The following is a 25,965-nucleotide window of genomic DNA, read 5'->3' as shown; positions in this document are numbered from 1 at the left end:
TCGGAATCCATGAAATGCTTCTTAAACTGACATGCCCAGAATTATCATTAAAGGGGTTATGCCATGATTGATGTAAAAAATAAAAAATAAAAATAAAAAAATCAGACATCATCTATACTATGGTAAAATACCTTTCTAACAAAGCTAGAACCAGCCTTGTACCACACATGGGTCCAGAGATCTCCACATTCACTGTTCCAATTGCTCTGCTAGATTATCTTTGGCCAGGCAGCTCAGGGGTCGTGTCCTTCCTGCTGAAGCTGTATCCCTGTAACTGCTTCTAACAGAACATATGGCTGGTGGCAGTTGAAGATTTAAACTGAGCACGGTCGACCAGTTTAGTGAGAAGGACACAAAATAAGGAAAAGAACAAACAGCAGGTGGCGCTATACAGATGCATTTTATTGAATATCTCACTGCAAAAAATTTTAGGCGCAAAGAAAGTGGTGGAAATAATACCAACCATACCATACTTCATATGTATAATTTGAGACGGTCAAGTTTGCCAGCATTCTGCCATCACGTGGTGTATAGTTCGATGTGCCGAATTTATGCACCAAAATAATAAATCACACTACAATAAAACCACTTTAAAGACGTGCAAGTGCAAAGAAAGAAAGACATAGTAAATCTGCCCCAGTGTGCTCAGCATTAAATACACCTCGAGTAACTTCATTCTCCCTTATTCCGAGCTTGTTGGCTCAAGTAAAGAAAGGTGTACCGAGATATTTCTTGAATGGTAATTCCTAGACATTGAAAGGCTAAATCTGCTCCTTCTCTACACAAATGGGCCAAGGAACTTTGCTATATCCTGCGTACGGAAGAACATAGCTGACAGCAGGAGAGGTCGGAGATTTTCCTGAAAAGCTGTCCCCCCCCCCCCCATCACGTTTTTGGATTCTTCTGAATGTCTAGACATGCTGTGAGTCTTCTTAGTCTCTGTAATATTGCTTTTTCAAGATTTACGGGACAAAAACCTTCTCCCCTATCTTTTCCTTCCCCTCCTCCCCTCATCCCTTCTCTACCTACACCCCCCCCTTTTTTTTTTTTTCATTTTCTTGTGTACGTTCATAGTTTTTTTTAATCACTCCTGGGGCTATGCTGCCACTTTAAAGTTAGGATAGTGTACCGACAGAAGTGTAGCTCTGTGGAAATTCTGTTTCTTTATTGCTTTCATACTTGTAGTTTATTATATTCAGTAATGGGATAGACACGTGATCAGCGATCTTGAATTGCTGTACTATTAATTCTACGATACGGTCCTGTGTTACCTATTTGTTTTTTTTTGGTCACAGTCTGTAAATGTATTATACAATAAAAATACAGTAAACATAAATGAGCGTTCTCATCTGGGACATTTATGGCATATCGGTAGGACCACACCTCTGTGACCTACTCTAATCTCGAGAATGGGACCTGATGTGAACGGAGAGCACTCCAAGCATGCACAGCTTTGTCTGTTCTGTGCTATGGGACTTCCAAAAATATCCAAGGACGCTTGCTAAGCTTTTTCCGGAAGTCCCATAGCAGCGAATGAAGGGGAAGCCCCAAATGCACAGTGTTTACTTCATTCGTGGTGGGGCCCCGGTTCTTGAAATGGGACCAATTTATAGGATATGTTATCAATATGTTGTAAATGTCCAGATGGCTACAGACAAGAAACTCTTTGCTGTTTGATTCAGCCACCAATCCTCTACTTACATAAATTCTGCTGGTTAGCAAGGAGAGAGAGAAGAGAGTATGGTTGTAAATACATCATCACACCTGGTCCTGTCTATCAAAGTGGAGAGGGCGCAGCAGTTGCAGAGAGAGCTGAGCCTCTAGGTGTAATGCCAAAGCCCTCATTGCTCCTAGAGACTCATTTGCATGTATTGAAACATCATTTTTCTCAGCAATGCGGGCACATATGAACATGGGACCAACACAGATGCCTTCAGCTGCCAAGCGTACATGTAACAGGTCAGCCAGTTTCATAGGTGCAAATCTGCTGACAGGTGCACTTTAACCCCCTCAGCCCCGCTAGGTGAAACCCCCTTCATGACCAGAGCACTTTTTACACTTCGGCACTACACTCCTTTCACCGTTTATCGCTCGGTCATACAACTTACCACCCAAATGAATTTTACCTCCTTTTCTTCTCACTAATAGAGCTTTCATTTGGTGGTATTTTATTGCTGCTGACATTTTTACTTTTTTTGTTATTAATCAAAATGTAACGATTTTTTTGCAAAAAAATGACATTTTTCACTTTCAGCTGTAAAATTTTGCAAAAAAAACGACATCCATATATAAATTTTTCACCAAATTTATAGTTCTACATGTCTTTGATAAAAAAAAATGTTTGGGCAAAAAATTAAATGGTTTGGGTAAAAGTTATAGCGTTTACAAACTATGGTACAAAAATGTGAATTTCCGCTTTTTGAAGCAGCTCTGACTTTCTGAGCACCTGTCATGTTTCCTGAGGTTCTACAATGCCCAGACAGTAGAAACCCCCCACAAATGACCCCATTTCGGAAAGTAGACACCCTAAGGTATTCGCTGATGGGCATAGTGAGTTCATAGAACTTTTTATTTTTTGTCACAAGTTAGCGGAAAATGATTATTTTTTATTTTTATTTTTTTCTTACAAAGTCTCATATTCCACTAACTTGCGACAAAAAATAAAAAATTCTAGGAACTCACCATGCCCCTCACAGAATACCTTGGGGTGTCTTCTTTCCAAAATGGGGTCACTTGTGGCGTAGTTATACTGCCCTGGCAAGTTAGGGGCCCAAATGTGTGAGAAGAACTTTGCAATCAAAATGTGTAAAAAATGACCGGTGAAATCCGAAAGGTGCACTTTGGAATATGCGCCCCTTTGCCCACCTTGGCAGCAAAAAAGTGTGACACATCTGGTATCGCCGTACTCAGGAGAAGTTGGGGAATGTGTTTTGGGGGGTCATTTTACATATACCCATGCTGGGTGAGAGAAATATCTTGGCAAAAGACAACTTTTCCCATTTTTTTATACAAAGTTGGCATTTGACCAAGATATTTTTCTCACCCAGCATGGGTATATGTAAAATGACACCCCAAAACACATTGCCCAACTTCTCCTGAGTACGGCGATACCACGTGTAACACTTTTTTGCTGCCAAGGTGGGCAAAGGGGCACATATTCCAAAGTGCACCTTTCGGATTTCACCGGCCATTTTTTACACATTTTGATTGCAAAGTACTTCTCACACATTTGGGCCCCTAAATTGCCAGGGCAGTATAACTACCCCACAAGTGACCCCATTTTGGAAAGAAGACACCCCAAGGTATTCCGTGAGCGGCATGGCGAGTTCCTAGAATTTTTAATTTTTTGTCGCAAGTTAGTGGAATATGAGACTTTGTAAGGAAAAAAGAAAAAAAAAGAAAAATCATCATTTTCTGCTAAATTGTGACAAAAAATAAAAAATTCTAGGAACTCGCCAGTGCCCCTCACGGAATACCTTGGGGTGTCTTCTTTCCAAAATGGGGTCACTTGTGGCGTAGTTATACTGCCCTGGCAATTTAGGGGCCCAAATGTGTAAGAAGTACCTTGCAATCAAAATGTGTAAAAATGGCCGGTGAAATCCGAAAGGTGCACTTTGGAATATGTGCCCCTTTGCCCACCTTGGCATGCAAAAAAGTGTCACACATGTGGTATCGCCGTACTCAGGAGAAGTTGGGGAATGTGTTTTGGGGTGTCATTTTACATATACCCATGCTGGGTGAGAGAAATATCTTGGCAAAAGACAACTTTTCCCATTTTTTTTATACAAAGTTGGCATTTGACCAAGATATTTCTCTCACCCAGCATGGGTATATGTAAAATGACACCCCAAAACACATTCCCCAACTTCTCCTGAGTACGGCGATACCACATGTGTGACACTTTTTTGCAGCCTAGATGCGCAAAGGGGCCCAAATTCCTTTTAGGAGGGCATTTTTAGACATTTGGATCCCAGACTTCTTCTCACACTTTCGGGCCCCTAAAAAGCCAGGGCAGTATAAATACCCCACATGTGACCCCACTTTGGAAAGAAGACACCCCAAGGTATCAATGAGGGGCATGGCGAGTTCCTAGAATTTTTTTTTTTTTGCATAAGTTAGCGGATATTGATTTTTTTTTTGTTTTTTTTCTCACAAAGTCTCACTTTCCGCTAACTTAGGACAAAAATTTCAATCTTTCATGGACTCAATATGCCCCTCACGGAATACCTTGGGGTGTCTTCTTTCCGAAATGGGGTCACATGTGGGGTATTTATACTGCCCTGGCTTTTTAGGGGCCCTAAAGCGTGAGAAGAAGTCTGGAATATAAATGTCTAAAAATGTTTACGCATTTGGATTCCGTGAGGGGTACGGCGAGTTCATGGGAGATTTTATTTTTTGACACAAGTTAGTGGAATATGAGACTTTGTAAGAAAAAACAAAAACAAACAAAAAATTTCCGCTAACTTGTGCCCAAAAAAATGGCTGAATGGAGCCTTACCAGGGGGGGGTGATCAATGACAGGGGGGTGATCAATGACAGGGGGGGTGATCACCCATATAGACTCCCTGATCACCCCCTGTCACTGATCACCCCCCCTGTAAGGCTCCATTCAGACATCCGCATGATTTTTTACGGATCCATGGATACATGGATCGGATCCACAGAACGCATGCGGACGTCTGAATGGAGCCTTACAGGGGGGTTATCAATGACAGGGGGTGATCAGGGTAATCAGGGTAATCACCCCCCTGTCACTGATCACCCCCCCTGTAAGGCTCCATTCAGACATCCGCATGATTTTTTTACGGATCCATAAAACGCATGCGGACGTCTGAATGGAGCCTTACAGGGGGGTTATCAATGACAGGGGGGTGATCAGGGAGTGTATATGGGTGATCACCCGCCTGTCATTGATCACTCCCTGTAAGGCTCCATTCAGACGTCCGTATGCGTTTTGCGGATCCGATCCATGTATCCAAGGATCCGTAAAAATCATGCGGACATCTGAATGGTGCCTTACAGGGTGGTGATCAATGACGGGGGTGATCAATGACAGGGGGTGATCAGGGAGTGTATATGGGTGATCACCCGCCTGTCATTGATCACCCCCCTGTAAGGCTCCATTCAGACGTCCGTATGCTTTTTGCGGATCCGATCCATGTATCCGTGGATCCGTAAAAATCATACGGACGTCTGAACGGAGCCTGACAGGGCGGTGATCAATGACAGGGCGGTGATCAATGACAGGGGGGTGATCAGGGAGTTTATATGGGGTGATCAGGGGTTTATAAGGGGTTAATAAGTGACCGGGGGGGGGGGTGTAGTGTAGTGTGGTGTTTGGTGGGACTGTACTGACCTACCTGAGTCCTCTGGTGGTCGATCCTAACAAAAGGGACACCAGAGGACCAGGTAGGAGGTATATTAGACGCTGTTATGAAAACAGCGTCTAATATACCTGTTAGGGGTTAAAAAATTCGGATCTCCAGCCTGCCAGCGAGCGATCGCCGCTGGCAGGCTGGAGATCCACTCGCTTACCTTCCGTTCCTGTGAGCGCGCGCTCCTGTGTGCGCGCGTTCACAGGAAATCCCGGCCCTCGCGAGATGACGCGTATATGCGTCGTTGAGCGCAGGGCTGCCACCTCCGGAACGCACATGTGCGTTAGGCGGTCCGGAGGTGGTAAAGAAGCGCGATGCGCAAACATGGCATTATATTCAAATAGAGTAGTACCCCATTTGTTAAATTAGTGCTTGTTATATCTGTATTAGGCGGTAAGAGATAATCAATGTTACTTACTTTACCTGCCAGTAGTTTCAGTGTTAATGCTGATCTATGTATATCCTTATTTATGGATATTAATTTCAGGTTAGGAATGTTAGAATTCCATGTATTTTGACTTAATATTTTTGATGACTAGTACAAACTATTACACATTTCATTCCTTTTCTTTTGTAGGTGTTGACAAAGATTAGTGGTGCCTTTGCTAAAAATGTACAGTTGTTGCCTGATGATCCCAAGGAAAGGCAAATGATATTCAAACTCGTAGGAAAAAACTTCGTACTAAACTATTTTAGTGAATATCCAAATGATCCTAGTCTATTGGTAAGTATTAACAAACCATGTCATTTTTAAGATATTACCTAATAGATACTATGAAAAAACTTGTATTTCTTGTGTCTCACTTAAAGGTCACTGAATTTTCAAAAAACCTTTGATATGTCAGAGAGATATCAAAAGTTTTGATCGTTGTGGGTCTGAATTCTGAGACCCCCACCGATCGGTAGAAGGAGGAGAGAGAAGGGCTCATGTCACGCTTTCTTTTCTCGCTGTAACAGAAGTCTATGAGCCCATCTCAATTCCATCCTCCGTAGCAAGGAGAGAGAGCATGACATACAATACGTGCCCATCTCTCTCCTTGGTCTAGAGATTGGTGGAGGTCTCAGCACACAGACCACCACTCATCAAAACTTTTGATATGTCTCTGCTTAAACTGCTCGGAATCTGGTGCAAACTCATGACCAATGCGCTCTTGCATATTTGAGTAAGTGTAATGTCTGCCATTCACTATTCCATCCATGTAAAGTCTACAAAATCTTCCATGACCATAAACAATATGAACACCTTTGCATTTTTTTCCCCATTATTTATTTATTTTCTAAATGCAACATTAAGCTACTTTGTATATACTCTATTAAAAATGTCCACTTTTTTGCTGTTGTACAGTCTGTGTAACTCCTGTACATAGCTGGCGTCCTCCTGCTTCTGAAACAAGTCCAGCAGCTCAGTGCTGGGCTGTCTCTGCAGGGAACCACATCTTGGCTCCTTTCAAATGATTTGCGTGAGTCGGGGGGGGGGGGGACAATGAATGGAGTTAAGCTTCAAATGGGGAGTTGACGCACGCTAAATAGAATCTTAGCCAAATGTGAAGAAAACCCCTATCTACTATAGTCGTCAAAGATGCACATTTACATTTAAATTGTGGTCTCACAAACAGCTGACAGTGTTGTAGTGGAAATCCCGGAGCTCAGTAGACATACTGCCTACCTTATGATTCCCCTGATCCACTTCACTTGATCTCTTTAAGGTTGTGTTCACATCACTGTTTAGTTTTCTGTTCTTCTAAACCATCAGAAGAACCGAAAAAAAAAAGAAGAAAAAAAATAAAATCCCTTATGTTGAGCATCAGTAATGATCACTTTTCCATCAGAGAACAATTATTTTTGAAGGGAGGAAAGTACTTTTTGCCTTACTTGTTGTTCCATGCTTCCCATAGTCCGATATTCCACATTGTATTGTCTGTATTTTCAGGAATAGGAGGTTTTCCAAGGTAACGAAAATTGTATAAAATGTAACCTTTATTAACACCTTAAAGGGATTTTCCAGAATTTAGATATTAATGGTCTGTCCTCAGGATAGGTCATTAATAATAGATCAGTGGGGGTCTCACACCTGGCACCCCCACCAAACAACTGTTCCAGGCAGCTGCCAGTGTCGGAAATTATGCAGTTGACAGAAAACACTGTGGCACATTTATTAAGACTGACGTTTTAGACGCCGGTCTTAATATGGCCTTGTGCTGACAGTGGATCAGCCGAAGTTCTGAAGAGACGCTGGTCTCTGCATAACTTTGGGGGATTCACCACTAATTCTAGATGTAAGACAGCTTCCTTTTCTAAATCACAGAAAAAAAAAATGCACCAAACGGATATGCCACTGACTATACTAGCTAGTCATACAAGCAGATATTAAAAGCTGAGACTTTTGCCAATATATTCCTGTCAGGAACACATCGGAGCCCATCATGCACCACGCCACGGTCTCTCAGCATGGCAAGGGTCCTACCACTAAGCTACCTATGGTGTAAACACGGTCTGAAGGTGATGAAATCCAGCTCACAGCCAAGCTTCCACACAACCGCATAGCAGGACAACTAATACAATGTGAATAAAGCAAGACTGTAAGCCACACCCATATCAGACCGTGTGATGGAGGTTACCAGGTGCAAAAGAATGTTTAAATACCAGGTAAAGGCACATTCAATACATATAAAACAAAATCACAGAAATATAGTGGCAAATATGGGGGAACTGCTCAAACCCTAAACACTGTAGCGTGTTTCTCATTGGGGGAGCAGTTGCACCGCATGTGAAACACGTTTGGTGCATTTTTTCTGTGATTTATATAATTATATTTTCATCCGCACAATGCTCCGTTTTGTGGTACATGTGGACCGCGCCAGCATCCTCCATTGTATGCATTTTTTGCTGGGGATGGTCGTTTGCTGCGGTCCACATGCGGTGGGACTGCTCCCCCAATGAGAAACATGCTACAGGGTTTGAGCAGTTCCCCCATATTTGCCACTATATTTTTGTGATTTTATTTTTTATGTATTGAATGCGCCTTTACCTGGCATTTAAACATTCTTTTGCACCTGGTAACCTCCATCACACGGTCTGATATGGGTGTGGCTTACCGTCTTTATTCACATTGCATTAGTTGTCCTGCTATGCGGTTGTGTGGAAGCTTGGCTGTGAGCCGGATTTCATCACCTTCAGACTGTGTTCACACCATATTTAGCGTAGTGGTAGGACCCTTGCCATGCTGAGAGACCGTGACGTGGTGCATGATGGGCTCCGATATGTTCCTGACAGGAATATATCGGCAAAAGTCTCAGCTTTTAATATCTGCTTGTATGACTATCTAGTATAGTCAGTGGCATATCCGTTTGGTGCTTTTTTTTCTGTGATTTATATAATTATATTTTCATCTGCACAATGCTCCGTTTTGTGTAGGATGCCTTTGTGGTGCATGTGGACCGCGCCGGCATCCTCCATTGTATGCATTTTTTGCTGGGGATGGTTGTTTGCTGCAGTCCACATGCGGTGGGACTTCTCTCCCAATGAGAAACACACTACAGTGTTTGGGGTTTGAGCAGTTCCCCCATATTTGCCACTATATTTTTGTGATTTAGCTTCCTTTTCTACACCTAAACCAGGCATAGAAAATTATAAATAAGACAGACCTGCCGACCCATCCCCTTCCCTGCCCATGCCACTTCCACTTTTTTAGACCTGGCATTAGCAGAGAGAAGTTGCAGATTGTGACGCAAAGGATAAGGCGTATTTCTAATATAGGCGTATTTCTGGTTAATAAATTACCCCCTCTATGTGTCACGGTGGGGAGTGGGGAAAACCCCCCACCGTACAATGTCACCAATTACTAGGCCATAGGCAGGGAAAATGGAGCTGGTCACCTCCTAAAGCTTCCCTCAAGCAGCCCTAGTCTCCTGGCTGTATGAGCCAAGTTCAATGGTAAGGGGCTCATACCCACAAACCTAGAGGTCTAGGAATTCCTGAATCAACCTCAACATTGTGACAGGGCAGAGACCTCTTGTTCATCCAACACCACGGATGAAAGACATCTCTAGAGGCCCAGTAGCTGACAGGGAAAAAGACAATGCAGCAACTGCACGGCAGGTAAGTACACAGTGTAACAACATAACACTAGCAACAACCAACACTTACCTGCCGCAGCAGAGATAGAGAAACGACACCAGACTTCTACCCGGACCTCCATGTGAACACCAGATGCACGGAGGCTCCAGGCAGCGCTGCATTCAGACTTATGGTTCACCCCTCCGGGAAACCAGACCTCTTTCGGAGGTAACACACACAAAGGGAAACATCTTGCACATATGCAGGGACAAATACCAACAACATCCCAGACATGTAACAACAAACAAGACGTACAACAAGCCTCCAACCCAAACGTACACCATAAACAACACACCAGGAGGGGAAGGAAGACAAGGAGGAAACACACAGTATGACATCGCAGATGACATTGCCAAGAACATCGATGTCAAACTTTGATGGCCCTCAGATCTCATCCATGCACAGAGCAAGCATCTCACAAGCAAGGCAGACAAACCAAAACTAATCTCAGTCTCCAAGCCTAAGTATATAAGGAGACCTGAGACCACACCCAACTCACCACTTTGCTCCAGCCAGTGAATTAACCCCACACACACCACACAGCAGGGAGACACCACTTAAAAGGGAATTTCACACACAGGCAAAAGGCAACAGGTTGCCGCAGACAACAGCATGCATGGCCAGCAAGTCACGGCACACACAGCAAAACCCCTGACACTGCCACAAAATGCCAAAATAGCAACATGTTGCCACCGGCAACAGCAAGCGTGGCAACAGTGTCACGGCGTACACCATAGGCTGTGACACTACGTTTATGTCCCTTTTTTTGCCTGTGCATTTATTTATTTTTTTGTCAAAGTAATTATATGAGGGTTGTTTTTTTTTTTTTTTTTTGCAGGACAATTTTTAATTTTCAGTGCCACAGTTCTGGGATGGGGCAAATGGAAAATAATGCAACTCCAACTCTATGTTATTACATTTTCAATTTTGTTCTTTAACCATGTGGTTTGATTGGCATGTTAACTCTGTGGATACATCAAATGGAAAAGGACTTAGGAAAACTAGAGGAATGGTCAAAAATCTGGCTAACTAAAATTTAATGTTGATAAGTGCAAGATAATGCACCTGGGACGTAAAAACCCAAGAGAAGAATATAAAATCAGTGATACAGTCCTAACCTCAGTATCTGAGGAAAGGGATTTAGGGGTCATTATTTCAGAAGACTTAAAGGTAGGCAGACAATGTCACAGAGCAGCAGGAAATGCTAGCAGAATGCTTGGGGGTATAGGGAGAGGCATTACCAGTAGAAAGAGGGAGGTGCTCATGCCGCTCTACAGAGCACTAGTGAGACCTCATTTGGAGTATTGTGCGCAGTACTGGAGACCATATCTCCAGAAGGATATTGATACTTTGGAGAGAGTTCAGAGAAGAGCTACTAAACTGGTACATGGATTGCAGGATAAAACTTACCAGGAAAGATTAAAGGACCTTAACATGTATAGCTTGGAAGAAAGACGAGACAGAGGCGATATGATAGAAACTTTTAAATACATAAAGGGAATCAACAAGGTAAAAGAGGAGAGAATATTTACAAGAAGAAAAACTGCTACAAGAGGACATAGTTTTAAATTAGAGGGGCAAAGGTTTAAAAGTAATATCAGGAAGTATTACTTTACTGAGAGAGAAGTGGGTGCATGGAATAGCCTCCCTGCAGAAGTGTTAGCTGCAAATACAGTGAAGGAGTTTAAGCATGCATGGGATAGGCATAAGGCCATCCTTCATATAAGATAGGGCCAGGGGCTATCCATAGTATTTAGTATATTGGGCAGACTAGATGGGCCAAATGGTTCTTATCTGCCAACACATTCTATGTTTCTATGGATCAGCACAGTTACGGTAGTTGTGGCAATGTGTACCTTTTTTTTATAGTTTTTTATATTTTTAATTAGGAAAAGTTTTTTGCCTTTCTTTGCTTTTTGTGTCAGGGCATAATGAATATACAAAGATAGCAGACCTTTGAGCCTTCATTAAGTCCTTTGTGCCATTGCAGCCCATTGAACCCTGTAATTGAAGTGGAAATGATCAGGGTGATAGTCTCTCTGTTTAACCCCTTTAGGCTGCATTCACACGTCTGTGGAACACGGACCGTGAGATACCGGACTGACATCCTGCTTAGTGGTGGTTGCTATGACGCCGCGCGATTCCTGCTGCAGCCGCAGTACAGTAATACACTCGTATAGATCATATGAGTGTATTACTGCACAGCGGCGGCAGCAGGAGGCGCACGGTGTCACAGCAACCAATGACGCTGTGCGCTCCTGCACTAAGCAGGATGTCAGTCCGGTATCTCACGGTCCGTGTTCCACTGACATGTGAATGCAGCCTAACTGTGACATCTAACTTCCCATAACTGTGGCATCTAAAGGGCACATTTATTAAGACTGGCGTTTTTAGATGCTGATCTTAATAAACCCCTAAGCTGGTGTTGGATCCGCCGAAGTTAGGATGAGGCGCCGGCCTCCTCTGCCAGTTCTAACTGTAAGACCGCTTTCTAGCTGTATTACATTTAGACTATTTTCTACACCTAAAACAGTCGTAGATAATGATGAATGAGACGGGCCTGTCGGCCCTTCCTCGCCCACACCCCGCCCACAATTTTAGACCTGGCGTGAGCAGGGAAGAAGTCGCAGATAGTGGTGCAACTAATATAGGCGTATTTCAGTATATTAAATGACCCCCTAAACATCCAGCATCTGAAATATCTCCAATCCTTGCCATTGAAATAGGATGTCAGCTGCCGAAACAGCCTGCCATATTTCATAATGCAGATGTGAACGTACCCTAAGCAAGAATGGAAAAAGTAAAAACAAAAAGCAAACACTTGGCTGTTCAATGCAGGAGACTCAGAGAAACAGAAGCCTTTTAGACCTTGGATTTCTGAGCTGATGGGCAGGACTTTACTAAAGTGTTGTCTATTGCTGTCAGAATAAAAGAAAAGAGTTCCTAATTTATCCCAGCCAGACACAGTGCAGCATAAGCTCCACCTTTTTCCCCAAACTTATTTTACTTTTATGTATGCTGACTTTACCAAAATCTAAATTATTCATTGTATAATGTATGTTCAATACTTCTGAAACATTCTGTACATTGGCCTCTACATAACTTCGGCACATCCACTGCCGGTCTAAATATATGCCTTGCTGGCGTAGATTTAGAACATTTTCTACTCCTAAAACAGGCGTAGAAAATGATAAATGAGACGGGCGCAAATAACCTTTGTGCCGCAATCTACAACAGATATATGGCATATATCAGTTTGTAAATGATCCCCTAGGTCTTTTCACTCATAACTTTTCTTACTTTTCTTCCATATCAAGCATGCTCCAAACATGAGCATAGTAGAACATGAGAAAATGGAAAAAAAATTAAAGCGTTGGCTTTGGGATCAATGGAAAAAGGCAGCAGAGCAATCTGGATGTACTACAGGTTCGTAGAGATATATTAATCATACACCTACTACACTGAGCAAAAATATAGACGCAACACTTTCGGTTTTGCTCCCATTTTGCATGAGCTGAACTCAAAGATCTGAAACATTTTCTACATACACAAAAGACCCATTACTCTCAAATATTGTTCCCAAATCTTTCTAAATCTGTGTTAGTGAGCACTTCTCCTTTACCAAGATAATCCATCCCACCTTATTGTGGGCAGTCTAAGGAACACCTGTGCAATATTCATGCTGTCTAATCAGCACCTTGATGTGCCACACCTGTATTTTTGCTCAGTGTATATTGAACAATGGGATATCGACTTATGTGGAACATTTCTATTATTTCTGTAGATGAAGGTACAACAGATGTCTCGCCAGAAATGACAAGTTTTATAAATCACACTTTCCAGCTGGTCGAGAATGCAATGGATTTGTCTTTAGCTCTACATGAAAACAATGAAAAGGTAAACTGATTATTTATTAAAGGCTGAATCCTTCTTTAACCCCTTAAGGACCAGGGCGGACGGGCTGATCGGATGGGTGCAGGAGCTGCGCCCGCCCGATCAGCGGCATGCACCCTGCAGTCTCTGACAGCCGGGCCCCTGCTGCATATGCTGGCATCGGTGAAAACACAGATGCCGACATATTAACACCTTGTATGCTGCGATCAAAGCTGACCGCGGCATGCAGTGGGTTCCCCATTGGGTCCCCGCGCTGCAGTGGCGGGGTTCTGATGGCAGAGAAAGCAAGCCTGATGCCACCATATGTGCGGCGTCTGCACATATGGGACCACCCGCCTGACCTGAGACCACCTTGGCGCTTGGTAGGCGGGCTCAGATGTGTTTTGATCAAAATATATTGGCTAAGTGTCTCAGATATTATCATATCAGAGTGAGGACTTTGTCCATATATAGTGCTTGCATCTACTTTACTAAGTGCATTATTATCTTATTTCTGCGATTTTCTTCAATAATATGGCCAGTGACATCCGAAGATTTGTATATCATACCGTGCAGGAAGTTTTTATCTTAGTTTTTACAGTGATTTTTTTTGTCTATCTACATAGTGGGACAAAAATAAAAAGTAAATGAAAAGTTAAAAAAGTTTTTTTTCATGATAAAAAAAGTTTCAAGTAAAAAAAATAAAGAAATTCCCAAAATAAAACACATAAAATTGTAAAAAAAAAAATTGAAAGAAAATTGAAAACCAGACATATTTGGTACTCCTGCATCTGTAATGACTGGCTCTACAAAAATATCACATGATCCACCCCCTCCCCTGAACGCTGTAAAAAAATAAAAAGTAAAAACGGTGTAAAAATAGCCATTTTTTTGTCACTTTATATCACAAAAATTGAAATTCCAAGCGATCAAAAAGTCATACACACCCGAAAATCATACCAATCAAACCGTCATCTCATCTCTCAAAAAATGAGATCCTACCTAAGACAATTGCCCAAAGAATTAAAAAAAACTATGGCGCTCAGAATATGTAGACACTGAAACATGATTTTTTTTGTTTCAAAAATGCTTTTATTGTGTAAAACTTACTAATAAAACTAGTATACATATTAGTAATCGCCATGTCCATAAGATCCTGCTGTATAAAAATACCACATGACCTAACCCCTCAGGTGAACACCGTAAAAAATAAAAACTGTGTCAAAAAAGCAATTTTTTTTCACCTTACATCACAAAAAGTGCAATACCAAGCGATAAAAAAGTCACATGCACCCTAAAAAAGGACCAAGTAAATGGTCATCTCATGCCAAAAAACATTAGACCCTACATAAGACAGTCGCCCAAACCAAGCGATAAAAAAGTAATATGCACCCTAAAATAGTACCAATCAAACCGTCATCTCATACCGAAAAAAATGAGCCCCTACATAAAACAAACAGTTGCCCAAAAAAAAAAATATGGCTTTTAGAATATGGAGACACTAAAAAATGATAAAAAAAAAAAATATGCTTTATTATGTAAAACTGAAACACACAACCAAAATATTTGGTATTGTCACGTCCGTAATAACCTGCTCTATAAAAATACCACATGATCTACCCTAATTTTTTGTTACCTTGCCTCACAATGTAATATAGAGCAACCAAAAATCATACTTACTCTAAAATAGTGCCAAGAAAACTGCCACCTTATACCATAGTTTCCAAAATGGGGTCATTTTTTGGGAGTTTCTACTCTAGGGGTTAATCAGGGGGTCTTCAAATGTGACATGGCAACTTAAAATTATCCCAGTGAAATCTGCCCTCCAAAAACCATATGGCGTTCCTTTCCTTCTGCTCCCTGCCGTTTGCCCGTACAGCAGTTTACAACCACACATGGGATGTTTCTGTAAACTACAGAATCAGGGCAATAAATATTGAGTTTTGTTTGGCTGTTAGCCCTTGCTTTGTTACTGGAAAAAATGGATTAAAATGGAAAATTTGCCAAAAAAGTGAAATTCTGAAATTTCATCTCCATTTTCCTTTAATTCTTGTGGAACACCTAAAGGGTTAGCAAAGTTTGTAACATCAGTTTTAAATACCTTGTAGGGGTGTAGTTTCTAAAATGGGGCCATTTATGGGTGGTTTCTATTATGTAAGCCCCACAAAGTGACTTCAGACCTGAACTGGTCCTTAAAAATTTGGATTTGGAAATTTTCTTTAAAATTTTAAGATTCTAAACTTCTAAGCCTTCTAACATCCCAAAAAAATAAAATGTCATTTACAATATGATCCAAACATGAAGAAGACATATGGAAAAAGTAAAGTAATAACTATTTTAGAAGGTATCACTATCTGTTTTAAAAGCAGAGAAATATAATTTTTCCAAATTTTTGGTAAATTTGGTATTTTTTATAAATAAAAATGAAATATTTTGACTCAAATTTACCACTGTCATGAATTACAATATGTGACGAGAAAACTTTCTCAGAATGGCCTAGATAAGTAAAAGCGTTTTAAAGTTATTACCACAATAAGTGACACATGTCAGATTTTCCAAAAATGGCCTGGTCCTTAAGGTGAAAAATGACAGGGTCCTGAAGGGGTTAAACACATTTTATTATTGTTCCATTTAATCTAAAATGAACAATGAAGCAACTTTTCCAATAGTTTGCCATTTTGATAGAACAGCTTATATGCAGACTGTGTTTCTCCATGGTTACAGACTACAAACTCTTTGTAGTCTGATGCTAAAGTTATAATACCTCCCGTCTGTCCCATACTTTATCTAAGGTTCACATATGTGTTAGAGGTTCCATTAGGAGCCTCTGTTGCAGATTCTGGCAAAAAAACAAGATAAAATATCTCTGTATGCAGCGGTATTTTGACCTGCAGACCGACAGAAATCACAATAGTCAGTGAGGTCCGTGTGGTTCCATTGGTGTTCAGCATATGCTGGATCTAGCGGTTCCATATTTTCTTTTTGTTTTTCAGTTTATATACTGGGATAGAAAAAGGGCAGATATGCTGCATATGTGACCCTAGCCTAACTTAAAGAGGACCTGTTGCCCCATTAATTCAATGCAATCTGCAGGCAGCTTGTTACACAGTAGGAGAAGTTGAGCAGATTACCGTAATATATGCAGATTTATGGGAAAAGATTCAGTAAGGCTTGTAATTTATAGATTTAAAGGCTGTGTACACCTTTGGGAGCACTTTTTTTTTTTATTACTGCATTGTACTTATTTTGAGCTAAAAGTAATTTTTTCAATTGGTCTTTATTAACAATATGGAATTATTTTTACAGTGTACAGAGCTGACATGCGCTTCTAGCTGCCTGTGGATTTGTTGTCCTTTCCGTCATCTGAGGAGCAGACAGACTTCTTATCTCTGCTCTCTCACATCAAAAACACTCATTACAGCTCAATCCTTATCTTAGGCTACTTTCACATTAGCGTTATTTGCGGATCCGTCATGGATCTGCAAAAACGCTTCCGTTACAATAATACAACCGGATGCATCCGTCATTAACGGATCCGGTTGTATTATGTCTACTATAGCCATGACGGATCCGTCTTAAACTCCATTGAAAGTCAATGGGGGACGGATCAGTTTTCTATTGTGTCAGAGAAAACGGATCCGTCCCCATTGACTTACATTGTGTGTCAGGATGGATCTGTCTTGCTCCGCACCACATCCTGGACAGAAAAACTTTGCTTGCAGCGTTTTTTCTGTCCGCGATGGTGAAGCAACCAAACCGAACGGAATGCATTTTGGTGCACTCCGTTTCATTCACTTCAGTTTTGTTCCCATTGACAATGAATGGGGACAAAACTGAAGCATTTTCTTCCGCTATTGAGATCCTATGACAGATCTCAATAGCGGAATTGAAAACACAGATGTTAAAGTAGCCCTACTGATAAGAATGTGACTTTAATACGTGTTTATGACCTTTCAGTAGTTTAGAAATAAGGGTAATTAGATGACCAGCACAAAGTGAAAGTGAAAGGACCAATCACACAGTTAGAAAAACTGTGACCCTTTGTGACTGAACAGCTCAATATTTTTAATAAAGGCCAATTGAAAATATGATTTTTAGCCAAAAATAAGTTAAATGCAATCATAAACAAAAATTGACTCCAAAGGTGTACATAGCCTGGGCTCATGCACACAAATCTATTTTTTTTCTGTGTCCGTTCCATTTTTTTTGCGGCCTACTTGCTGAACCATTCACTTCAATGGGGCCACAAAAAAATGGAAACGACTCAGTGTTCCTTTCATGTCCGTATGTCCACATGGCCATTCTGCAAAAAAATAGAACATGTCCCATTATCGTCCGCATTACGGAGTGGCCCAGAGGGGAGACGGGGGATTCTCGTGGGCCCCCAGTCTCCTGCTCCCAGAGATAAGATGGAGGAGTAATTATTTCTCCTTTCTCAGGAGAGATAATAATTTTAATCACTAGGTGGCAGTATCTCACAGTGATGCAGCCTCCTACTGGTGTCAATTGTACAGGAGGCCGTGCAGTATCTTCTAAACTTCCCGGCTGCTGGCTGTGAAGGAGGAGAGAAGGTATCTGCCTTCTCCTGCCCTCCCTGCTGTCAGGAAACTGTGGCTGCTGGAGAGAAGCACTCCTCTGAACTGCTGGGCTGATTTCTCAGGTGTGTGACAGTAGTGACCTGTAGGAGACTGTAAGGGGGAAATAGGGGATTTGTTTATAGCCGACACAAATCTATGAATGTGTGCTGCTGTCTGCAGTGTTCAGAGTGGCATTGAGGTGTCCCCCCAATGCCTCTGCTTTAGGTGCACCCCCATTAGTGCCACAGTTCCAGATACCCCCCAATGCCCCCACTCTAAATACACCCGTAATATTGCCTCTTCTCCAGTTGCCCCCCTAATACCTCTGCTCCAGGATCCCCACTATTAACCTGCCTCAGGCAACTCTAATGCCTCTGCTTTAGGTGCTCCCCCATAAATCCCCCAACTCCAGATGCCCCCACTCTAAATGCACTGTTAATATTGCCTCTTCTCCAGTTACCCCTGCTCCAGGATCCACTCTACTACCCTGCCTCAGGTGAGCCTAATGCCTCTGTTTCAGTTATGACCCTCTGTTTGTCCCCTTTGCTCACGTTGCTCCTCTAGCATCTTTGCTTGGGATTTGTTAAAGGTTGTGACCTGCAAAGGGGGTTGGACTTATGCCTGTGCACAGTGCGTCACATTCTCCAGTATTGACACAAATGGTTTACATTGGGGCAGTGATGATATTCCATATGTACAGGCATCACTGCTGTCATGTAAAGAGATACTGGTGGTGGAGTGGAGGATTTAAAGGGGTTGTGCAGGTTTCTAAGTTATCCTCTCCACACTATAGGGCATAACTATATGAATAGTGGGGTCCGATTCTGCAACCCCCACTGATCACAGGAACGGGTCCTGTTCCCCCTTTTTATGGTTTGACAGGCTACACATAAGCCATTCTGCTCCATTCATTCTCTTTGGGACCACTGGAATTAGCCAGCGCTGTACTCCGCCATCTCCGGCAACCCCATAGAGAATGGATGGAGAGGCAGGGCATATGCTCGACCTGCCACTCAGTCAAGAAGGGGGATCAGTGGGGACTCCAGCATTTAGACACCCACGGATCGCTTAGTTATCCCCAATCATGTGGATAGAGGATAACGTGGACACAGGCCAGCATTTCTATTTTAGTTTGACACCAGATTTTTTATTACAATAATTTTTTTTACACCCAAAAAAAGCCTTTAACCCCTTAAGGACTTAGGACGTACCGGTACACCATGTTTGCCGAGTCCTTAAGGACTCGGGACGTACCGGTACATCCTAAGTTTAAAATTACATTGCGGCGCGGCGCGGGTTAATAGGAACAGGATGCACGCGTAAATTATTCAGCGGGCATCCTGTCACAACGCCGGGGGGTTCATGTGACCCCCCCCCCGTATCGGCGATCGCCACAAACCGCAGGTCAATTCAGACCTGTGGTTGTGTCATCGGGTCCCCATGCGGCCGTAGAGGGGACCCGATGGCATGGAAGGCAGCGCGATGTCTAAGGAAGGCATCGCGCTGCCTTCTGGTGACGAGCCTGTGAGATCCAGCCCCCTGGATCTCACAGGCCGGAAGCTGTATGAGTAATACACACAGTATTACTCATACAGCCAATGCATTCCAATACAGAAGTATTGGAATGCATTGTAAAGGATTAGACCCCCAAAAGTTCAAGTCCCAAAAAATAAAGTGAAAAAAAAGTTGAAAAAATAAAGTCCCCCCCCCCCCCAAAAAAAAATTCAAGTAAAAATAAACAAAACCGTAATTTTCCCCAAATAAAGTAAAAATAAATTGGTAAAACATAGGGGAAAAAAAGTAGACATATTAGGTATCGCCGCGTCCGTATCGACCGGCTCTATAAACATATCACAGGACCTAACCCCTCAGATGTTGAACACCGTAAAAAATTAAAACTGTGCTAAAAAAAACTATTTACATCACCTTACAACAGCAAGCGATCAAAAAGGCGTTTTCCCACCAAAATAGTACCAATCTAACCATCACCTCATCCCTCAAAAAATGAGCCCCTACCTCAGACAATCGCCCAAAAAAAAAAAAAAAAAAAATTTTTTTTTGTTTTAAAAAAGCCTGTAAAAGTTACATAAATAAAAAAAAGTATACATATTTGGTATCGCCGCATTCGTATCGACCGGCTCTATAAAAATATTACATGACCTAACCCCTCAGATGAACACCGTAAAAAATTTAAAATAAAAACTGTGCTAAATAAACCATTTTTTGTCACCTTACATCACAAAAAGTGTAATAGCAAGCGATCAAAAAGTCACACGCACCCCAAAATAGTGCCAATAAAACCGTCATCTCATCCCACAAAAATCATACCCTACCCAAGGTAATCGCTCAAAATCAGAAACAATTATGGCTCTCAGACTATGAAAACACTAAAACATGATTTTTTTTGCTTCAAAAAAGAAATCATTGTGTAAAACTTACATAAATAAATAAAAAGTATACATATTAGGTATCGCCGCATTTGTGGGGGGCTTCAAATGGGACATGGTGTCAAAAAAAACAGTCCAGCAAAATCTGCCTTCCCAAAAATGTATGGCATTCCTTTCCTTCTGCGCCCTGCCGTGTGCCCGTACAGCGGTTTACGACCACATATGGGGTGTTTCTGTAAACAACAGAATCAGGGCCATAAATATTGAGTTTTGTTTGGCTGTTAACCCTTGCTTTGTTACTGGTAAAAATGGATTAAAATGTAAAATTTGCCAAAAAATGAAAATTCTGAAATTTCATCTCCATTTGCCAATAACTCTTGTGGAACACCTAAAGGGTTAACTACGTTTGTAAAATCTGTTTTAAATACCTTGAGGGGTGTAGTTTCTTAGATGGGGTCACTTTTATGGAGTTTCTACTCTAGGGTTGCATCAGGGGGGCTTCAGATGGGTCATGGTGTCAAAAAAACCAGTCCAGCAAAATCTGCCCTCCAAAAACCGTATGGCATTCCTTTCCTTCTGCGCCCTGCCGTGTGCCCGTACAGCGGTTTACGACCACATATGGGGTGTTTCTGTAAACTACAGAATCAGGGCCATAAATATTGAGTTTAGTTTGGCTGTTCACCCTTGCTTTGTAACTGGAAAAAATTATTAAAATGGAAAATCTGCCAAAAAAGTGAAATTTTTAAATTGTATCTCTATTTTCCATTCATTCTTGTGGAACACCTAAAGGGTTAACAAAGTTTGTAAAATCAGTTTTGAATACCTTGAGGGGTGTAGTTTAGAGAATGGGGTCATTTTTGGGTGGTTTCTATTATGTAAGCCTCGCAAAGTTACTTCAGACCTGAACTGGTCCCTAAAAATTGGGTTTTTGAAAATTTCAAGATTTGCTTCTAAACTTCTAAGCCTTGTAACATCCCCAAAAAATAAAATATCATTCCCAAAATGATCCAAACATGAAGTTAACATATGGGAAATGTAAAGTAATAACTATTTTTGGAGGTTGTAAAGGGGGAATATTAATCACCAATATTATGCGAACATCGGTAATTAATATTCATAAATAGGAGGAGCCGTCTAGTGATGACTCCGCCTATTTATGCCTTTATATAACAAATACACAATACTTTCGCTATGCTTTACACTAATCACTAAGCTAACTGCATGCGCCTTACTTACTACCGCTAACAAGTACACACTACACAAAGGGTACAAATATTACGGTATTTATTACAATACACTACGCACGCAATACTGACAACACAACACTAAATATACAGTACTCAACTACACTACACGTTCCCAAATTACACCCACAAACTAACTATACAATACACACATACAAGTATAACAACCCACCCCACCTGATTACTTCTATCCCTAAGGTATACGACGAGGATCTACGGTGGTCGTGCTGGGGTTAAGCAGACCACAAACACAAAGGGTTAACAATGGGGAGCTGTACAGCAATGCAGGGGTGCAGTACCCTGCAAGTGTACAGTGAGGGGGGTGTGCAGGGGTTAATAACAGGGTAACAGAATGCACAGGGTAAATCAGGGGAACAGGGTTAACCAGGGGAATGGGGGTATGGCAGGGGTTAATCAGGGTAGGAAAAGGGTAAACCGGGGGGGGGGGGGGGGAATCGTCAGTGAAGGGATAGGCAGGGAAGGGGTGAATATGGTTGGCACTGCAAGGGAGGTACAATGCCATGCCAGCGTATACTCAGCCATCTCCAGGGCCAAATGGGCCTCTCTTCCTTCAGGCAGCAGTCCTCATGTGTCTCTGGTTCTAGTCTGGTTGCAAGAGCCCCTCTTCCTGGTTTTAGGCTCCTATATCAGCCTCAGAAACCCCCACCTCCCCCCTTCTCAGAGGTGTGACATCATAGTGTGACTGTGACGTATGCCTGCCAGTTGGCCCCCTGAGGCTAGCAGCACCACACGCCCAGCCATGTCACAAACACAAAGTGGGGCCGCATAGTAAATAGGCTGATAAACTTAACAAAGTGCCTCAACCCTTAGCCTTTGAAGTCACCAGCCACCTGGAGACATATCCACCCCCTGCAGGAACTTGCTGAACGCTGGGGAAATTTAAGTATATATATATGTATATAGATACTTGGGGCGCATCTATATACATATATATACTCATTATAAACCTGGGGGCATACATGGGCAGTTATAGGCCCATATATATATATATATATATATATATATATACACCTGGGGGAGAGCCATGGCAGATACACATATATGTCCTCCTGATAATATATATACACATATATAAGGGGCATAATGTATTCTAAGGGGGATTATAGATATATATATATGTCATAAGGGGCCACAGCCATATATATATTATAAGGGGCACGGTCTAAAGGAGGCACATATTTTCCACAGGGGCCACCATGAGCCCCTGGGGATCACCATGGGCAGACGTGCGCAGATGCTGGGCACATCTGCGCACATCGTCCCATGATGCTGTGGTTAATGGATGCACATATATACCATACATGCCCGCACGTGTTTGCAGGCATGCATAGATATATATGCATACGTCTCAACCCTTCCTCAACAATCCCCCTGTTGTCGGACTATATAATACGACAATATATTGGGGGAACGGGTTGAGATATATTTGCCCCCCCCCCCCCCCTCAACCCCATTCTAGGTGGAAGTTCAGGAAGAACTGTAGTGTACACTGTTCTTTAGGTACTTAGACATCCCTAATCCATTTTCCTCCGACCTGCCCTTCACCGTAACCTACTCCTCCGTCCACAGGATACACAGTCTTCTTCTTGACATCTTTAGGATACCACACACCCACAGTCTCTCGGTTAACTGGCCTTTCTTTTATCAGTCTCTTGGTGTCGGCCACCCCCACTTTGGAGTGACCACACCCCCACAGTGTCTTGGTAATTCTGCCGATCTTCAGGTATGGCCCGTCTCCAAGGAATCTGGAGCGGGTTCACCCTTGCAGTCTTTAACTGGCCTTTCTTTCGCAGTCTTTTAGTGTCGGCCACCCCCACTTTGGAGTGGCCACACCCCCACAGTCTCTCGGTCGTTCTGCCGATCTTCAGGTATGGCCCGCCTCCAAGGCATCTGGAGCGGGTTCACCCTCACAGTCTCAGTCCCAACTTTCTTCTATCCAACGTCTGTTTCCATCTTGCGGTTCTCCCGTGGACAGATTAATAGGTCTTTACAAGGCAGGTCAGACTCTTAAGCGGCGATGTCACAGTACCTAAATTCTACTGTGGAGAACACCTCCGCCCCACTACACCTCCAGCCCTTCCCTTAAGAACTTCACCGTTCCAGGGTTCAAGGTGGCAAATGAATGATGCCTGTCCCTATCGTGACCTAACCTTATCCCCATTCACACAAAATACATGTCACATCCCTCCCAACACCACCAAATTCCATTAAATGTGTGCACCCATAGGGACTCATGCAACCTGGCATTCCTCTCTACCTCCAAAGACACAGGTAGGTCGTAGACCCCCCGTGTCAATGGGAAACGACTATAGGATGCAAATGTGTACAGTCAAATATAGGCTGTCACACATTTGCACCTAGAGTGTCTATGGGTACACAATCAACCGACAAACAAAATCAATAAATACAATGTGCTATGGGGTTTCAGGGTAGTACAAGTTCTACGTCCCGAACCCTCATAGAAAACAAAGTGTGTCCATACAATATTTGGCTACAGGAACAATGTTTGGTTATGTCCTGAGCCTCCTCCTCCGGATAGTTCTGTACAGTTCTGTCTGGTTCTGGTGTATTTTGGTCAATAAGTCCCTTGACCCTCCGACTGTAGATGACGATCACCAAAACCAGAAGAATTTTCACTGGGTGAAACAAGTGATATGCTCTTCCACCCGAACGTCTCCAAATCTTCCTCCAGAGCCTTAAATAATGCTCCCGCTGGATTGTGGCACAGTCTTCCATCTCTAGAACACCTCTAGGCAGAGGTCGCTTGGTTGCCAAAATCCAGTGGGATCCTCTGGAGCCTCCCAAGAGCGTCAGGGGGAATAGCTGGCCTCTTCCGTGGCCTCTCCTGGGTTTTTCTTCCGCTCCATATAAAACCTATGGCAGAAGAAAATACCAGGCGCTCCCAGGGGAATTTCTCCCCTAACGGTGCAGTTAAATGTACAAAAATTCCCAGCACCAATACCTTTGACCCATGGGTAGAGAAAGGTATTGGGCTGCCCTTTGTCTCACAGGACTCCTCATTATCCCAACACTGGTGTCTGAACACCCTACCTTCAGAGGAGCGTGTCCTCTGCTACACATCCCTCTGCACCAACAGATAAGGATGGCCTCCCTACTAGGTTAGGATAACTGGAGTTCTGTGGACAAAGCACCATCTTGATGGCACCGCATCCCTGTCCACTCATGTGTACCCAGGCTGACTTCCCCCTGTGATCCCATCTTGTGGAGGCCCGCAGAACCAACGGCATAGGCATGCCCCGGCTCCCCAGGACCCCACAACACAAGAACACAGTCCACACTCTGCTGCCAAACACTCCGCGTCCAATCCCTATCAGAGCTGTGCTACCTGCTCGGACTAGAATTAAGTGCGCAGCACAACATTACACCAATGTTGTCTGTCCGCCCCAGTCCCCAGCGCAACACAGCCCTACCGAAAACCTTGAGCACAACAGCGTTATCTGTATCGATCCGAGACCCTGGTTGCCCAGAATAATATCACATCATCCTTTGTGTGCTGCATGAAGAAGGTCCTTATGCCTTCTCCCGACCAGCAGGATTTCCCGTGTGATATTATCTGCTCGCGACCCTATACATTCTCGATCCACAGTATAACACTGCTCCACTCCAAGGGGACACAGAATGAAACAAGACAGCAGACGGGACATTACAACACTACATAAATCAGCCTGGTGGAACACACTCATAGACAAGGACCACCATCAACATCAAAAAGAACGTTACAATGGACAACAAAAACACACAACATGGACATGTATAGGGAACAAACGGTGTAACAAATAGTACAGGGGTGTCAAATGTTGCCTAGCCTAGCTTGGCCACTCTGGCCCCTCAGCAGCTGATGATGCTGCCGAGAGGTTACCCCTTTATGGCCAAGCTGACTAGACCCCGCTGCACCATTTGTTACCTGCCTCCCATCACTGGACACATTGCAATTACTTGCACAAGGGCAATTCCTTGCAATGTGTCCTTTGTTCCCACACCTGAAGCACCTGATTGGGCTTTCTGTCTTGTGTGTTTTGCAGTGCTTCGCTATATGACCCAAGCCACCACACGCAAAACATTTGATGTTTGCTCGGTGTGGCTTAGGTCCGTCCACACTGCAACCGCGCTCCCTGAATTGTTCCATCTTCAGGGAGGCACTTTTCACGATGTTTCTTTTCCCCAAAGTCAGGGAAAAATCTCTTAGTCTGGACAGGCTTGGTCTGGTGATTTGGCTTGTCACAGACTACTCTCCCCCCTATTTGCCCTGCATAGGGCAAAGTTTTGGGATATTCCGACCCTGACTTTATTGGGAAAGAAAGGGCTGGCGTCTCAACCCTTCCTCAACAGAGGTATTACTATGTAATAACTA

The 25,965-nt window shown here is 42.8% G+C and overlaps 1 protein-coding gene across 1 annotated transcript in view; it reads left to right on the top strand.

The window, feature by feature from the left end:
• LOC122931551 overlaps window positions 1-25,965 on the top strand; it is a 151,212-nt gene that overhangs the window by 29,776 nt on the left and 95,471 nt on the right. The window contains exons 3-5 of the mRNA XM_044285624.1: window positions 5,953-6,099; window positions 12,809-12,917; window positions 13,276-13,388. Of these exons, the coding sequence (XP_044141559.1) occupies window positions 5,953-6,099; window positions 12,809-12,917; window positions 13,276-13,388 (369 nt within the window). The remainder of the gene's footprint in view (window positions 1-5,952; window positions 6,100-12,808; window positions 12,918-13,275; window positions 13,389-25,965) is intronic.

This window comes from Bufo gargarizans, chromosome 3 (assembly GCF_014858855.1).
Source record: "Bufo gargarizans isolate SCDJY-AF-19 chromosome 3, ASM1485885v1, whole genome shotgun sequence".
NCBI classification, from domain to species: Eukaryota; Metazoa; Chordata; class Amphibia; order Anura; family Bufonidae; genus Bufo; species Bufo gargarizans.
This window is presented reverse-complemented; position numbering and strand designations above follow the sequence as displayed.